The sequence below is a fragment of the Protopterus annectens genome, chromosome 8.part0 (assembly GCF_019279795.1).
Source record: "Protopterus annectens isolate FY-2018-M chromosome 8.part0, PAN1.0, whole genome shotgun sequence".
Taxonomy (NCBI): Eukaryota; Metazoa; Chordata; order Ceratodontiformes; family Protopteridae; genus Protopterus; species Protopterus annectens.
In genome coordinates, this window is record NC_056741.1 from 1,095,235,066 (window position 1) to 1,095,254,810 (window position 19,745).

Here is a 19,745-nt window from a genome sequence, read left to right on the forward strand (position 1 = left end):
CAGCAAGCAGTAGCCTCAAATGATTATTTTTTTTTAACTCATTCAAAGGTCAAAGAAGATGCAAAGGAGAAAACGGTGGCTAAGCATTGTGATAACATGAGGCAGTCGTTTGTGACTGGGAAAGGTACAAAACTGAAGGCAGGCCATATTATTTTATTTATTTCATAAGAAAATTACTCTCTGGGGGGCACAGGTCATAAAGAAGGTGTTTATGTGGTTGACCAGTATCTGAAACTTCTTTCAGCCAACTACAGAATTTAGAAATAAGTATTTATAGCTTTTACTATAGAACAAAGAGCAAATTCATTAACATTATGGGCAGGATTTTGCTTATTCATTCACCTAAACCATCTAGATTTGTTTTGTCAGATTTGGATTGTACCACTCAATCGTCAAAGGACAGGGGCTGTGGACTTCTTGTAGTTTGAGTCAAATCATCTATTTAGTCAAAATCTGTGGGGTTCATCCAGTACTGCTGAAAATCATATCAACAACTTTGTACTGTGGCTGGTACTCATTAGGCCTTGTGCATCCTACTATACAGGTCAAACATGTATAAGCAAAAACCTACACAAACAAACTGCCATAGGATAAGATTGCCATGTGGGAAAGGCAGTATTCCTTATATTGTTTTCTTTTTTGGTTACAGTGCATACTTTTTACCATAGTAGTTAAATTCTTTCACCTGCATATTAAAATATGTGCCTAGGAGAGAAAACAAACCCGTTTCTCTTGGTGAGCCACAGGAATTTGAAAATATTTCACAGGCCCTCTCCCTGTTCCTGTTAGGGTTGCCACCTTTTCAAATGCCCAAAGTGGGACATTTTTTGTAGAAATGTCAGATTTTGCAGGACAAAACATACCTATTACCAGTACAAAGGATAGAACTTCACTTTTTTGCTAAAATAAAAGCTTATTCTTGTAGCATTTGAGTTGCTTATACTATTTCATATAACATTTAGGTGTTTCAGATAAAATAATTGTAACACTAAATTCATTGTGTAGTCTGTCCCACATTTTATGTGGGTAAAACGGAACAGAGGTTCCGTGAAAGAATATACGAACACCTTTATGCTATTGGTCACAAATAAAACCGATAATGCTTTAGCGAAACATGTTCATTCAAATGTACAGCATCAGTTTAAATTTTTGGTTATTGATCATTTCACAAATGATATCAGGGGTGGTCCGGCATCCTTTAAATTGGAAGAATTGGAATTATTATGGCATGCGTTTAATTATCCTGGTTTAAACGAATCATGTTCCATTATGAGCATTTTAAAGCTTAAAGTTTACAAAGATAGATTTTTCCTGGTAAATATATTTTATAAATTATTGTGTGTTTCGGTATTAGAAGTAGAATTTAGTAAGGTATTATATAGAATACTTTTATTTTGTTTACAAAAGTTTATATACTATTTACCTAACTGTTACATAAATTTGTGTATGTAGTTTAATTTTCACTTAACAATTGTGATTTGGGTTCAAGGTGTGATTGATTTATTAATCAATTAACATGACAGTTTCCCGCACTTTTTAATAGTGATCTTATTTAAGTATGCTTAATCGATTCCATTTTTTACTTCTGAAGAAGTTTGCCTGTGTGCAGACAAAAAGCGCTTAAAGTTTTATTCTTGTTGACTTTTATTTTGTTCGTAAATAAATTCAGTGTGCAGACTCTACAGCCATTTGGTCCTTCTGTGTTTTATAAAGTTTTTTGCCTTGGATTTATAAGTCCCTCAAATCTATCATTAGGAAAGCTAGGACAGCTGTGATCTTAGGGAGGCAACTAATTCAAAAGACAACACTAAGGCCTTCTTCAGCTATGCTAAGAAACTTAGAAGTAACAAACAATTCTGTAGTGAGCATATCTTTAATGGTATCTCCTTTTCTGACACGGAAATCATTGCTAATATTTTGTAGGCCAATTCTCTTCCGGTTTTAGCAAAATTAGTATCTAAAGGCATATCGTCTGGGTCAAAAGGAGTTATCACTGGTCTGTATGCAACTCTAATTAGACCAATTATTGAGTAGAGCATCCCCTCTGAGATGTCACTTTTAGACATATCAAGTAACTGGAAAGGCCCCAGAGTTCCCTAACCAAGGTGATTGTTAGCCTAATGTCCTTGCGCTACCAGGAAAGAACTGAAGTATTATCACTTTACTCAGTTTCCTGTAGGGTCTTGCACTGTCATCTATGCCTTACATTCTGTGTCATTAGGGATCCTGTTCTATCTTCAATATCTTCACAAGTCAATCAGCTATATTAATACTAGAACAAGGGATTTAAATCTCTACCAGCACATGAATAAAACATGCTGAACAGACAAATTCATCACCCTATATCTACTCCACCTCTGCAACAGACTTCTCCTGCAAGTTAAACAAAGTTACACCCTAACATCTTTTAAATTAAATCTGGATGAGTGGATGGGTACCTATAACGTTACTCCAGGACTTACCTACATTGCCCTCTTCAGAAAGGGAGTACAGCCTGAGGGTGGGTATTGCAAGGAGCAAATTGCCTTGTGACTCAATTGCCTTGTACATCCTATGATCTTATGAATCTCACACTGTCCACCCTTCCATCTGACATCCCACCCCCACCTTTATACACACCTGCCCTTCCAAATCACATAGAACCAAATCCTTTTGGCACTTCACAAAATTAAAAATACTAGTTCTATGAGTTCTGACAATATCTCTGGTTGTTTGCTGAGAAGTGCCAAGTTCCATCCAGCAAAACCCCTCCATCAAATCTTGGATATGAATCTCTCATCTGATTACAATCCCAAGGTGTGGACAGTTATTGTGGTGCTCTTATAGTGCCCCTACTGACCCAAGGAATTACAGGCCTGATATTCTTTAGCATTATGTTCAATAATATGGAACATATTATAGCTGAATTAATAAACAATGATGTGGGTGACCTTATATATCTGGTTGCACACCAGTTTTTTTGGTGAAAGGCAGACCATGTTTGCTCAACCTGAGTTCCTTGAAAGGGTTACTGAGACCATATGTAAGGGGCAATACAATCTACACTGCCTAACTGGACATTATCATGCCTTCAACATTATCCTCCATGATGGGATTATTAAAAAACTCTCCAAATGCAACATTAAACTCATAAATAGTTCACTGGATACATAAATGGCTATTTAAAGTACCCATATAATTATGGTCAGGACTGTTTCCTCTAGACAAAAAAGCATCACCAGTGAAGTCCCATAGAGCTTTGTCCAGAGCATCCTCTTCTTTGGTATACACTACTTGTGCATGAAAGCAAGCTGATATCCATGGACTATAGCTAACCAAGTTCACTGTTGACTGCAAAATAGAGGTGATTATCAAATAATAATACCCATTTGTTAAACCAAATAGGCTGAATGGACTCATAGCCTCATTTCAGGGAGAACCCAAGAGCAATGTCTGATTAAGTGACTTGCTCAAAGTCATACAGTAGGCAAATTAGAGCTGAGGGACTCAGACCCTGTACCATTCCCACTCCCATACCCATATTCTTCAACGAGAACAAGACCAAACACAGGCTGGATGTGTTAATAATTGCTTTATCCTCAATACAACAACTTACAGTATAATTTGTCTGGGAAACTCTAGCATTACTACCTCTTAAAATGTAGGCAATAAATCTAACCCAATCATCAGGGACTCACAAAGAGTAAATGATATCTCCGACATAGTTTGATTAAATTCTAAGAAGCTAATGGCCTTACCAATGAAAAACAGTATGGCTTTATAAAACCAAAGTCTTAGCTGATTCATCTATTTCAACTACTGAGTCACAATAAATAGACTAGGGGAACTGTTACATCCTAACAGAAAAGTTCAACACATTAAACAATTCAAAAGGTTTAATAAGTAATCCAAACTCTACAGAAAGGCAGTATGAATGTATATAGCTTCATAGCTTAGAAGCATCTAGAAAGCTCACTACACAAACATGAAATTTAAAGTGAATACTATTTTTGTGGAATATACCAACTGAAAACATTACCAGCTGGGCATAACACTTGAATGTACAAGCTACTATAGTCCTCTGTCTTATGGCATTGATTTCCTGTATAAACTATGGTTCTAAATTCAGCAAAATATTTGTTCCAACTCCTTGAGTTCTAAAAATCTTAAACTGTGTAAATGCCATTTTCTAACTAAAACATCAGAGCAAACTACTTGTCCTTCACTGAAATTAGAATGCATCCTTTCTCTTTCCAAGTAAAATGTGATACAACTATCTAATATAGTCTGTTAGTTACATTTGTGTATGCCCTTCATGAGTAGAGCATACAGGTGGAATGGTAGTAAACAAATCTGATGATCATCAAGAAGGTCTCTCTCTTTTGGTGCGAGAAGATCAGGTTAAGGTTCTTCACAGTCTTCAGTCACAATAGATGCAGTTGAAGATTTATCATCTGGAACTTCCATTGATATATCAGGTGTGGAAAGTAACAAAAGTTGGACCTTCTATACTGCTCATGGAATTATCCATTGTTCTTTACATCTCACAGACTTGTATTGTTCTGTACTGTTTCTGACCATTTCTCTGACTTTAGCTTTGATCGGCAGGTATACTCCCAGATAAACCATTGCAGTGACCACAGTGCAAGACATAGCTGACAGACAACTCTCGATTCTGGAAATCTGTTTAGGTCTACAACTGTATTTTCATAGACATACTTCATCTCATGGTGCAAAACATCAAATCCTAGTGCTTTTGTCAAAAACGTGCTTCTGAAACCACTGTTTTCTTCACAACTTTGCTTTCACACCTGGTAACAGTAAGATAAATGAGAATCTCAGTCTTCATGATATAATAATTTCTGCAAGAGACTCACCTATTGTCATCTGATTACGCAGCTAAAAATAAAACATTACAACTTCACTTCCATAGTTTCTGCTTTCCTTCATAGTCTAGCATTTTCTGGAGATCCATTACAGAAGGTATAAAATAGCAAAGTAGTTACATAAGGGCTCATGTTTCTCATCATAAAGTTACCAAAACTCCACCCGTGAAACAAATCGTTATCATACACTAGCATTTAAAGGATATAGTACAACTAAAATTTTTTATTCATTGTTTTTCTGTGGTTTCAAAGTAACAAATTCATAGCATTTACATCCATCTACTCAGAGTGAACATCTATTAAGTCTACAAGTATTGCCTATGGACGTGGCCATGAATGTCCATTAATCCTCAAGCCACCTGTATGGGAGAAAAGGTACATTTAATGGTGAATTACATTTCAATTAAATTCATCCTACATCATAACTTTCTTTCTACAACCTGATTCAGGTTAGGCCACTGTATGTCTAATCTGGTCATCCTTTAGAAAATAAACAATGCAACATTTTCAGTATAGCATATCAATCTTATTTTCCATATGGAACTATAATGAAACCTTAAGGCTTCTCTTGTTTATTTATGTATGCACTTGCTTATTTATTTATTTATTTATTTATTTATTTATTTATTTATTTATTTATTTATGCATTTATACTTATATTTGATTACCAGGTAGACAGACTGATTGTCAGACTTGTTTCAACCACGGACAGAACAATAATGTAACTGCATGATGTAAAAGATAGCAATGGATAGCAAGAGTGATTCGTTTTAAATTATTTTGGTAGTAGCAAAACATGTCAACAGTAACTAGTGTATTATTTATAAAAAGAATTTGGCAGTAAAGGTATATATGAATTAATATATGCCACAGAATGTCCGCCATCTGAAAATAGTTGCATTCACTTTCAGTCAATGGGTAGTCTTTCAATATAGTTTTGAGACTCCTAACACTTGTTGAGTATGTATCTCATCTGGCAGTTGACTACAGCATGATGGACTAATTTTGTGAATAATGTCTCATTCATTGCCAAACCAACTGGCAAACCAAATGGCTGTGTTTAATGATGACATATTGCTAGCTCTAATGGAGTTAACTGGCTTTCCAAATGATAGCTTTGAAGCTAATGGTGGGTGGTGACTTCACCTGATTACCTTTAACATAAATGTGTCCAGCAGAAGTGAAGTTCTGGGTGTGTAAGAGAGACATTTGTAGTTGCAAGCAGTAACGGGTAACAAAGTATGACAAAATGATGACTCTAGATATCTGACTAGCTGTTGTTTAGAGAACAGAGAAGAAGGAAGTTGGTAGTAGGGTGAAGGGCTATGATGGGGAGGCTGAATTCCAAATCAGACAGTAATACACTCTTGGCTAATTCATTTCTTACTATAGGTGAGAGTAGATGTAACAGCCTGTAGCAAAGCCTTAGTTAGGATAGGGACTTTTTTACTACTATTTCACATACATATATACATACAAATATTTTAAGCATGGGCATTAACGCCCTTCTAGCCTGTTAATATACTAAAACAGTTGTTCTCATAATAAGTGTGAAGGCTGTTCATAAAAATATCTACGCTAGCGCTTGCTTTACTATAATTTGGTAGTGTATTCCATTCATCAGCGTCTCTATCAGAGAACCAATTTGTGCACTTCACATTCCTATAGCACCTTCTACGGGGGTGGTCTGATGATTCTCTATTACTTCTTGATAACCTGAAACATTCTCAGAGATTGTTGTCTCTAAATGCCCTTTATATACCTCAATAAGGTCTCTTCTTAAATATCTATATGAGACAATGTGCAAGTTCAGATATTTTAGTTGTTCGTAATAACTTACATTTTCACATTCATGGTGCCCTTGGTATATTTCCACTGTAATCTTTCCAGTTTACTCATGCTTGTTTTCTTACAAAGTTTCTATATTGTTATTCCATAACTAACAATGACTTCATCATTTATGATTTCCTAGATTTCATAAATCTTTTGATACAATCTATAATTCTATTACTATCATTAACCAATTGACTGATATCACTGGAAAAACTCATAGCTGGATCTACCCATATACCCAGGTCCCTAAATGAATCTACTGTTTCAGACAGTGTGTGCTGTATTAAATATTCACCTTTCAATTTATGCCTCCCAAATTTCATCTGCTTAGTTTTGATGTATTTATCAGCATATTCTCCTTTACAAAAATGGTCAGTTTAGTCAACTTCTTTTGCAGACATGCCCTATCTTTAGCATATGTAATCAGTTTACCCCATTTCAAGTCATCTGCATACAGACTGTAGAATATCTCAGATGGAAAATATAGATTTAAAAGATACAATCTAAACAAGTATGGGCTTAGGACAAAACCTTGTGGGACACCTTCACTGTAACCTTGATATTCACCTGTCCATTTACTGCATGATATTTGCCATGTCCTTTATGTAAGCCTTACAGCTATCCATTTTAGGAAGAGTACATCAATACCTAGTTGTTCTCATTTATTGATCAGTGTTTTGTGTGTGACCCTGTCAAATGCTGAAGTTAAATCTATATAAATTACATCACAGCACATGTTTTCATTCATAGCTATTATATTGTTGTAGAACATCATGTTACAGGTGGTAATACATCCATTTTCAACACATTTTAAAAGACAAGCAATAGATGTTACTTCATTTAATCCTGGGAAACTCTCTGCATTTAAGCATAGCTGCCAATATAATTCCCTTTTTTCCAAAATAAATGTCAACCGTCCTACCCTCATGTTCGGTGTCACTTTTTCAAGGACTGAGAATTTAAAATTATGTCCTGGATTTTCTTGTATATGTTTATAAGAGTGTTAGTCACATTTCCCTTTCAAAATTAAAAGCTTATTCCAGATGAGAATAAATATAGGTTCATACTATGCTACTTGCCTTTTCAGGCCATTTTAAACCTAGCCAGTAACCCCATGTGAGAATCAAACCCTGAACCTTGTGTCTGTAAGGTAAACACCTTAACCATTACAATCTCACACTTTAAGTAGCTTTTAGATTGAAGCAGTTATTTTTATTTATTGATGTGAAAAATTTAAATGGTGAAGCGGTTATATTTGTAAATATTTATATGTCAAGTGTTTTTGATGAAGTTTATGTAACTTTTGTGTGTCTTTCAAGATTCAAACTCAGTTTGAGGGGGCTTGGCAATCATGTGATTCATTTAAGTTATACAATGGAGTGTTTTTTATAAAATGTCTTTTACCTGATAAAATCTTGCATATTGGAATAAGATGAAAGTGTTTATCTTTTTTATTTATTAAAGGAGTGTTTTAAGGCGTGTTTTGCTGTTTAAACTAAGTTAAGTGTTCTTTTTGTTTTCTGTTTGTCTTGCTTGTCCAGTAGTTTCCTGGTTTGTTTATGCATCATATGCTGCTATCTGTGAACTGTTAAATTTTCAGCCTTTCAAAAATCCTGCCTTGTGTTTGTCAAATATTGCAAAATATCTTCCGCAAAAATTCTCTTCCCTTATCTTGCATGCCATCCTGTATTAACATATGCTCAAAATTAGGCTTGGATGCTCTGCAAACCCCCTCCCTTTTTTTTAAATGGGACATTTTTTCATGTAGGTATTTATCCCAAAAATCTTTTCACTCATCATAACCTGACTCTCCTTTCTAAATGTGATTTTTGAAAAATATATTCTAACACCTTTACAAGCTATGCTATCTAAGAGGGCTATAAGTTCCCTTTTTATGTATTGATGTGAAAATTTTAAATGGTGAAGCGGTTATATTTGTAAATATTTATATGTCAAGTCCTTGCAGATGACATAATTTGTACTGACCTGAATAAAAACAAATCTGTACTTCCTTACATTAAGGTGATCTAATTCTTGTCTTACATTCTGTCTATTTTTTCTCCTAGCAAGCATAACACTATTCAATGTGCATTATATTCTCTGCAAATGTAAGTATCAGTTCCTCTAATAAATGAATCTCCAGTTACAAGAAAATCTTTTATGACCAGAGCTGAAAAATCTTCAATTCTGTATTCAGTAATATCTGCTCTCTCTCAGCTATTACAAAGGAATAATGTTCATCACCATTAGTCTTACTAACCCTACTGTTTATATTGATTATCATATTTACAAACATACAATTCTCAACCAGCTGGCTTTGTACATCCAGAACTTGAGACATGTTGTTAATGTATGTCTTTCTCCTGTTGTTTCTTTCAGTAATGTTCTTTGATCCTTCCATGTTCAGTTTTGATTTCTTCCTTTACACTTGCCCCCCCCGCCTCTTTTTTCTACCTTCTCTTTTGAAAAAAAAAATATGACTTTTTTGTGAACGTTTTTGATAGAACAATGTTATTATTCATTGCAATCTGTGTGTTACATAATAATGTCCTTTTTAGTATGTATTCTCTTTGCTTTGCAGACATTTATTGGTTTCTTTTTCTTTGCTGTTATTTGTTGTAAACTTCTTCCTTAATGTGTTCTATTTGCTCTTTGCCTAACATTATGTATAAAAATAAAAAGCCAATACAGTGGTAACTGGAGGTTCAGGATACTACAAAAGCAACAAGTCCAATGCCAAAAAAACACAAGTTTATTGCAACAGGCAAAGCTTTCGGGTAAAACACTCTTCTTCTGTGCTAATACTTCACATTGTGAATGCTCGCTTCATATAGGAACAGACAAAATCATGTGATCACAGTCAGCCAATCTCATAAAACACAATTAAATATAATGCATTCCTATTTATAAACTAATTAAGACAATTATACAAATAATCATAAAAATCATTTTTAATTACTAAAATTATTTATATATATATATATATATATATATATATATATATATATATATATAATGTAAACTTCTATATAGTTTCTTTATTGCATTTGTCATTGTTTCTAATCAGCACAGGTTTTATACTGACAGTGTTATTCAGGCCAGGTTTAGAGTCTGCCTGTAGCCTAACTATCCAATCATACTCCTTGTTCTCCAATATATTGTTAATATCACCACCTCTGACTTACTTAAACACTATGTCCATGACCCTGAATCTAAAATGACGATCAGGATCAGAATCCATAATATGTTTATCAATGCATTCGTTTGAATTTTTTTGCATATGTCTGACTTGTGTTCAACTATTCACTCTTTTAACTTCCTAGTGGTATTACCCACATAGAAAGATGTGCATTTAACACATGTAGCCAAATATACCACATGTGTGATGTCCCAGGTAGCCGTTCAGTGAAAAATATACTCCATATTTGTTATAGGGTAAGCAAATATATTGCTATCTACAAAAATATCATTACAACATCTACAGTTCATACATTGAACTGTACCAGATTTATTTGCAGTAAAGCCTTATCAATAGAGCTGAAGTCCTTATAGCAGAGCCTTCTTTTTATATTATTAAGATTTCTATAAGCAAAGCTTGGTTTATTGTCCAAAATCTTTTGCAATTCTGGCATAGCTAACAGTATGCCCCAATTTATGGGATTATTTTCCTTACTTCTCTGGTTCTCACATTAAACGTGGTGATATATCTTATCTTATTAACTTGTTCAATCAATACTTTATTAATCTGACCTGCAAGAAAAGCAGGCTTACTGATGTTAGACCTGTTGTCATAAATTTCTTAACAAAGTTTCTCTATAGCTGCCATATCATAACCACTATCATAAAATTCAATGGCCATTTCCCTCACCTGCTCTTCACATTGATGTTCAACCGACTAACTCTAATCAATCAAAATGTATTCTGAACTGAATTTAATTATTGTTTTATTCAACTCTGAACAATATACTTATCAGTTGAGAAGCACACTCAGTCAGAACACAGGGAGATTCTAGCAAAGTTTTTTTTTGTTTTTTTTAGTAAAGTGGAAAGGGAGAAAGGAGGAGCAGAAGATAATTCAAGGTTAAGAAACTAAGTGGTTGGCCTTCTCAAATGTTCTCTCTGTAGTAGGTAGAATGAGCTAATGACACTAGACTGGGAGGAGTGTCCCAGATCAAATTTACAGTAGGGGTGGGCAACTGCAAATTATGTGGATAACTACTTACTTGTTACATTAGACATAGCTTCACTCTTCACTGTTATACTAAATGAATATGGCATTGAAGCCATTCGTGATTTTCTCAATACTGAAATAGGTCTGTCAGCTAATGAAATTGAAAATATTTGTATGTTGTTGGATATAGTACTGACGAAAAACATCTTTCTTTTCACCGATGAACCATTCTTGCAATTGGCAGGTGTGGCCATGGGTACACATATGCCAAATTGGTTTTACAGCAATGAGAGAAGGAGTTTATTTATAGTAAGAGTAACATTCTAAATGAAACCGTATGTTTATCAATGATTCACTGATGAATGTTTTTTGATTTGGGATGAAACTGAAGAAAAGTTGAATGACTATGTTTCATATTTGAATAGCGCTACAAGGTTTTTGAAGTTCAAGATGACAAGCTCTTACAACAAGATAGTGTTTTTAGATGTAGAATTATAGAAGAAGGATGACTTGATAGAAACTACTGTTCACAAAAGAGATATGCACATGAATCGTTACACTTATAGACAAAGCATGCATGCACCCCACATTTTCAGTGGCATAGTGAAAGCACAATTGACTAGAGTTAGTCGGCTGAACACCAATGATAGAAAATGTGAGGAGCAGATAAGGGAAATAGCCATGGAATTTTATGATAGTGGTTATGATTTGGCAGCTATAGAGAAACTTTGTAAAGTAATTTATGACAACAGGTCTAACATCAGTAAGCCTAAAAAAAAAAATTGGGGCATACTGTTAGCTATGCCAGAATTGCAAAGATTTTGGATGATAAACCAAGCTTTGCTTATAGAAATCTTAATAATATAAAAAGAAGGCTCTGCTATAATGACTTCAGAACTACTGAAAAAGGCTTTACTGCAAATAAATGAGTCCAATGTATGAACTGTAGATGTTGTAATGATATTTTTGTAAATAATAAAATATTTATCCACCCTATAACAAATAAAGAGTATATTTTTCACTGTACAGCCACCTGTAACACCACACATGTGGTATATTTGGCTATGTGTGTTAAATGCCCATCTTTCTATGTGGGTAAAACCACTAGGAAGTTAAAAGAGCAAATAGTTGAACATAAGTCAGACATGCGCAGAAAAATTAAAATTAATGCATTGATAAACATATTATAGATACTGATCTTGATCATCATTTTAGATTCAGGGTCATGGACATAGTGCTTGAATAAGTCAGAGGTGATGATATTAACAAAATATTGGAGAACAAGGAGTGTGATTGGATAGTTAGGCTACAGGCAGATTCTAAACCTGGCCTGAATAACACTGTCAGTATACAACCTGTGCTGATTAGGAAACAACTACAAATGCAATAAAGAGATTAGATAGAAGTTTACATTTTATATATATATATATATATATATATATATATATATATATATATATATATAGATATGCTTTTAGTAATATTTTTTTAAAAATGATTTTAATGATTTGGATAATTGTCTTAATTACTTTACTTTAGGAATGTATTATATTTAATTGTGTTTTATGAGATTGGCTGACTGTGATCACATGATTTTTTCTGTTCCTAACATTATGTATCTCATCACTCCAGTCATTAATATATGTAACAATAGTTCTCAGAGTTGTGCCAGTTGCACAAGTACAATCATCATCAGTAAGTCTAGATTTACTATTAACAATAATAAGCAAATCATCCAACTTTTGATATGAGGAACACAGATCACCAAAGTTATCAGGTGTCACCTTCAAATATACATAGCATTTAGTACACTGTACAAGATATTTGTGCTTTAGCAAATCGTTAATGGCATACTCATTTAAGGAATCCATATTCATCTGCAAAAGAATAAAGAATTCTAAAAGAAAATAATAATCAAATCAGTTACCACGGAATTCAAAGAGCATCTAAATTAACTTCTATGAGAAAAAAATCACCCAAGCAAAATACAATTACATATTAAATTTTAGTATGAAGTGTAGTTGACAAAGTCTGTTTCATGAAGAGTCCAGGTACCTTTGTTGGTTAATCTGGTGGATGATATTGCATACGATATCTTTGAGGAGGGGAACTGCAAGGTGGTCCACTGAACTGTTATGCAGCATTTAACAAGAGAAGAGAATGTACTAACTAGCTTTTAATTTTCCTGTCAAGTTTATGTAAAGCTATATCTAAAATTGTTTTTTACCAAGATAAGTATTGGGTAATGGTATTAATTGTTTTAGGTTTCTGGCAGATATAAGCCCAAATTATTTGAGAAAAGGAACAAAACCAGAGAATGTGAAAATTGTCATTTGTATGATTCCCACATGCATAACAACATGAAGGGAATTTGTAATTGTAAGATGGTGTCTTAGAAAGTGGAAAATAGGCATTGTGTACATTTATATATTTATTTATCTATCCTTTGTTGACTGGGTTAGTCCCACTAGGCTAGTGGCCTCTTTTTGGGGGAGACCTAAGATGGTATTTATACTAGTATAAGATATTTGCCCAGGGCATCCGGGAACTTCCCATACTATTTTCGATAGGTGCAGTGGGATCTTTTACATCCACCTGAGCTACAACTGACAAGCAGATGGGACCTCAGTTTAGCTTCTCATCTGAAGGACAACACATTAAGGATACTTAGATCTATGGATTAGAAACAGAAAATGTACCCCAGTACTGCCCCCTGTACTACAAATGGACAGAGGCATCTAATGAATGTTTTATCCCATACATGGGTCCTTTCAAATTATCTGTGGTATGATCCCAGTTATTCTCACTAGGGGTAATATATAATTATTGATCATGGGATTACCTTGGCCAGTCAAACATCAAATGGTGTAGGTTAATTCAAGCACCAGAAGGGAAATTGTCTAGGCATAAAATGGTCCACAAGGGCAGCTAACTTAGTACTTAAGTGTGAACCTATGACAAGTGCACCTCCCCACATGCTGCACTACAATGTCAGTAATCCATCTACCTGGTGTGGGAGTAAAACCCACAGCCTTCTTCACAAAAGACAATTGTGCTAGTACTACCTGTTGTGCCAATGACATTGCAGTATACAAACATAAGACACATGTAGAATAGTCTTTAAAAGGGTTAAACATTAGAATGAGCCTCCCAATGTTAAACCATGTTACATTTTCTGTTAAAGTTGGATCTATATGTTCTACCATGTAGAAGGAAAGAAATGGCTTAAATTATTGCTCTGAACATAATGTACAAGTTAGATATAAACTCCACCCAGTTTGGGTTTGTAAAAGGCAGCTCATGTCTCCTAAACCTGATTGACTTCTTTGAAGCAGTCACCAAAGCCGTAGATGAGGGTAAGGTGGTTCACACAGCCTATCTAGATCTCACCAAGGCTTTTGACACCATCCCCCACTCTGGAATTGTAGATACACTCACTACACTAGGCATAAATCCCTATGTCACAAGATGGGTTGCCAACTGGCTCACTGACAGAACCCACACTGTGAAAGAAGTAGACTCCAAATCTGACTTCAGACCAGTGACAAGTGGAGTACCACAGGGTTCAGTCCTGGGTCCTCTCTTGTTTGGTATCTACTTTTCTGAAGTACAGGATAACACAGAAGGTCTTTGGCTAATGAAGTTCACAGATGACTGCAAACTAGGAGCCATAATTGAAACTCTTAATGATGTGGACATTCTACAAAAAGGCCTCATTGAGACAGATGCCTGGTGTCAAAGCCATGGCCTCAAGCTCAATGCCAAAAAGTGTATTGTCATCCCCTTTGGTAAAAACTCTGTACCCATGAGCTACCACATAGGTAGTAGTCTACTTAACACCAAAAGTGTGATAAGAGACCTTGGGACACAGGTGGACAGTAGTCTCTTCTTTGATAATCACATTGCCACAGTAGTCAGGAAATCCTTCTACGTGGCACACCTCATCACAAAAGGTTTATCATCCTGGAAAAAAGAGGTCATTGTTCCCCTCTGTTCATCACTCATTAGACCCATTATAGAGTACAACGCCCCTTTTTGTATGTACCTCACAAGACATCTACAACAACTAGAAAGGCTGCAGAAATACCTCACAAAGAGAATTACTGGCCTCAAACAGATGCCCTACACAGACCGTCTTAAAAAACTTCAGCTTTACTCCGTCGCATATCGCCTACTCAGAGGTGATCTCTGCCTAACATACAAAGCTATGTCAAACCCAGAGTTGCTGGACATGCTCCACTTAAAGAAATCCCAATTCCTCCAAGGTACACACTCTAGGGACCTAAACCTTGTCACCACAATAACCAGAACATGCTGGAAGGATAGATTCCTGTCCCAGAGACTTCCCATACTCTGGAACAAGCTACCTATCTGTATCAAACAAAGCTCCTCATTAGCACTCTTCAAGAAAAATCTTGATGATTGGATGGGAAATAGGAAATTCAACCCGTGGATCACCTCTGTGGCTCTGCTCGACAGGGGCACAGGAAAATAATTTTCTTGGGTGGCGAAAGCCAGGGTACCTTTTTGGCTAGGCTTGTATAGGCCCTAGGGACGATAGCCTAGTACCTACCTATAAACCTATAACATATCAATACTCCAGATATTAGCAGAACACAGTGAAAGGTGTATATTTAGTCCCTGATAATGCCTTTAATACAGTGTTAAACAGAGACCTTCAAAGGAAAGGGAGCAACACAGCACTGAAATGCAGTCTTTAACATGCATAGGAAACTGTTACCGCAGTAGTGGTGCTGCAGTAGCGTTGTCGCCTCACAGCAAGATGTTGTCCTGTTCGATTCTCAGCTAGAGCGTCTTCTGTGTGGAGGCATGCGTGAATGAGCGTGCCTTCGTTGAAGGTTGTGCGTCAGGGCTGGTAACTCGGCACGTAAAAATCCACTACCAAGCATTAGTGGACCGGAGTTCCGTTGTGGCGACCCCTAACCGGGATAAGCCGAAAGATACAACAGCATGCATAGGAAACTAGATGACAGATATGATAGGTCAGTAACTGAGGACAAAGTTTAATGGGGAGATAGATAATAAATTGAGGAGAGAGTCTAGTGGGGAATTTATGAGTTCAGGAATTCAGGGCAGAGTTTCATGGGGAGTTGTCCAATGAAAATCTAGTAAACAACAGAATGCTATAAAGCCTGATACTGGTGATAGTCCTGATTGGCACACATGTCTGATATAACTGGTGGATTTGATTATTTAATAACATTCCAAAATTGGTCAAGTAGTATGTGGGGGGGGGTTAAACCTTCAGTGGGACTTGTTAAAGTTAGGGTTGCAAAAAAAATGGATGGCATCTAAGATTATTATAAAGAGATAGAAATGTATGCATTTTGGGGGTAATGACTTTTAGACTGTGAAGAGAGGAGTAAGGAGGCAAAATTCTTCAGGAATAATCATATCACTAAACTCAACAGCACACTTTTCAACTGTCCTTGATTTTACATAATGCCCCTAATTTTGCCTCATATTTTTACCTGTTCTCCATAAGATGTGAAGTTTTCTGGCAAATCATTGAGAACTGCAATTATTAAATAATGACAGGCATTTGAGTTTCAGATTTCCTGTCCTTCAGAAAATGCATGCTAATGCAAAACCTATTATCATAGTATATAAGAGCAACTAGGTATATAACGATTATTTAAAATCTGTCCCCAATTTTCGGCTTTTGTCCAACATTATTCATTTGGCTTGGTCCATGATGCTTGTGATAAGAGATGGAAATCTATGCTCAACAGGCAGCAGAATGTGAAGGGGCAGCTGTAAGGCCAGTCGGACTGTGGCTTGCACAGCAAAGACAGACTAAAGGGAAGTAGATGGATTATGCTGCTAAGGTCACATATAAAATAATATGCATGCTTTATGTAGTAAATTACATAAAATGGGACAATATTGTGCCAATATGGACTCATGACAGTATGATGAGGAAATGAGACTGGATTATGTAAAAAAAACTATAGGCATGTAATGTTTGCAAAAAAATGCAAGCATGTGAGGATACAGTTAAAACACAGAGAAATTACTAGGTATAATTAAGCTAGAAGGACAGAGGGGTGAAAGTGGGCATGGGTGAAACCATGAAAATCCAAAGTAGACTTAGGAAAGCACTTTCAACTTGCAAACAGCAAAGTGTGGTAGAGTCTTGCAACAGCCTGCCTGAGGAACTGGTGACATACATATCAACAGGGATTCAAAGGAGCTGCAAATAGGAAGCAATCAGAGGGAGTGACTGGGAGTGACACACTTGCAAAGTGTTAGATGTAACAAGCTAACAGACTCAGAGGGTCCTTCACCATCTTCCATCTGTTAATTTTTATGCTTGCATTTAACTCTGAAGAATGGTTTGAAATAATTGTGTCTGTTTCATCTGAGTTAAATAATATATTTCTTTTTTTCCTCTCTGTACAGATTTTTCAGTAGCTTCTTTCAGTGGAAAAAGTTTGCTGTAACAGTATCTGCAAAGACAGGAACAACCGCATAGCAATAATGAATAACAATACATCGTTAAACAGTAACGTATGGAAACAGATTGAACCTATATTAAATGTGATTTCTGTCATGATCTACATCATTTGCTTCCTTGCTGGTGTAGTTGGAAATGGGATTGTTATCTGGATCACCGGTTTTAAGATGAAAAAGTCCACAAACACTATTTGGTATCTCAACTTGGCTATTGCTGATATTTTCTACTCAATTCTCCTCCCATTCTTTATCATCAAAATACTGATGAATCAAACTTGGGTTTTTGGAAAAGAATTTTGCAAAATAACACACTCTTGTCTCTTTTTGTGTATGTATGCCAGTGTTTTTCATTTGACAACTCTTAGCATTGACCGACTTGTATTAACTATGCTTCCAATCTGGTATCAGAATCACAGAACAGTAAAGTTTGCATGCACTGTAAGTTTAGCAACGTGGGCACTGTGTATTGCTTTAATTTCTCCATACTTTGCTTTCTATGAGGCTGCAGTAAAAAATAATAAAACATACTGCGTAAATAATTTTAATCCCGCTGGTAGAAATGCAACACTGATAAAAGCAATAGGAAAACAAAGGCAAAAAGCTATGATCGTAACTCGTTTTGTGCTAGGATTTATAATTCCACTGCTGATTATTACAGTCTGCCACATGGTACTTGCAGTGAAAGTGAAATACCGGCACAATGTCAAATCCAGTAAAGCATTCAAGGTCATGGTTGCAGTTATTGTGAGTTTTTTCCTTTGCTGGCTACCTTATCACATGATTAATATCTCACTCATTAATGCAGAAAGCAACACTATTTCAAAAGTGTTTTCTGCCCTGAGTTTTAGTCTGGCTTGCATAAACTGCTTTCTGAATCCCATCCTTTACGTATTCATTGGTCAACGATTCAAGGAGACATTCAGGAAGTCCATAACAGCAATTTGTGAGTCTGCTTTCACTGAAGACAGTTTTTTTCATAGTTTTCGGAGGAAAACAGGGCCTTCTCTGTCTTCAGAAATGAAAAGTTTGCAGATGTAATAACACAGGGCTATATATCTTGATTGCATCATGTCTTTTTTTCTACTCTGAGGACTGGAAATGGATGATAAATTTTAAGACTGTAATTATACAAAGTGGAAAATAACCGTCATCTGCTCCTAACTGACCAAGCTTGATCAATCAATGTATCCCATCTACTTGGTATTTGTTGAACTACTTCTTTACCAAAAATTATTGAGGTCTGTCCTATTCATGGATTTTGCCTATAATGGGATAATGAGTTGCTAGTATCATGCTGGATGGGATTTTTTTTAGATTTACTTCCCTAATATGTGCTGGTATATAAAGATGTCCACACAGCATAAGCACAAATCTGTATGCAGGTGTTGTACATCTCTGAATATTCATGCCTTCTTCATCTTGTACTGTTACAACTTTAACATTCAAATGGATTATCTTCACATCAATGATGAGACTACCATTAACCCATCTAGAGGTCCTCATCTTTTACTATTGCACCTTCAGCAGTCTCTGCGGGTTGACACATAAAAATAACTGTGAATCATCATCTCATCTGAACAAACTCTCCCTCTAAAGGTTCATCTTATACCTTCTCCACTTATCCTCACCAGCTCTGGCTTATTCCTGAATCAAGTGAACCAAGGTCTTTTATGCAGCACAAGACTGACAAACAGCTAACAATTAAGAATATAAAATTTAAAAAGGGATATTGTTGCTCTTGTTTTGCTTTCATTTTTTATTTTATCATTCTTTGGTATTGCCATTTTTCATACAAGATTGATTGCTTGCTTGCCATTAGAGATAATATATGCTGTAGAGCATCACAATAAAAAAATGATTACAATTTTAAATGTGAAATAAATAGAACAGCCATCCATACATATTTTACCATACCATGATGCATTGCACTTAATATTCATCAGTTTCACAAAAGTAGTTGATACATGCTTTTGAAAATAAGCATTCATGTTCAAGCTGCTGGCAATAAAACCTGTTGCAATGAAGTGTTCTGCATTCGCCCCGCGAGTATAAGGTGAGATGAACTGAAACCTCATAGTTTTGAAAAAGTACAATGACACAATTACTAACCTTACTTAGAGGGTCCCAAGCAGTTGGCAATAAAAGTTGACATGCTGAAGGGTTTTGCATTCACCTCCATCCTTACCCCACTGGTATAAGGTAAGATGAACTGAAACCCTACAATTTATGAGTTAGAATGATCCAATATGTGGAACTTACTTAGGGAGCCTCACGCAATGGAGTGACTCTTGAAAACTCATTCTAGTTGTCTGTTCACCTACTACTTTTTTCCCCTGATTTTGAGATCCTGTACCTATCTGAAATACAGAATCATTTTGAACTCAGAAGATCACCTTGGA

At 35.6% G+C, this 19,745-nt stretch overlaps 1 protein-coding gene across 1 annotated transcript; it reads left to right on the forward strand.

Moving 5' to 3' along the window:
• The first annotated feature begins 17,359 nt into the window (after window positions 1-17,359).
• Window positions 17,360-19,382, forward strand: LOC122808069 (C3a anaphylatoxin chemotactic receptor-like). The gene has a single exon (XM_044079047.1). The coding sequence runs from the start codon at window positions 17,371-17,373 to the stop codon at window positions 18,382-18,384; it is 1,014 nt and encodes a 337-aa protein (XP_043934982.1). The 5' UTR covers window positions 17,360-17,370; the 3' UTR covers window positions 18,385-19,382.
• Window positions 19,383-19,745: the final 363 nt, after the last annotated feature.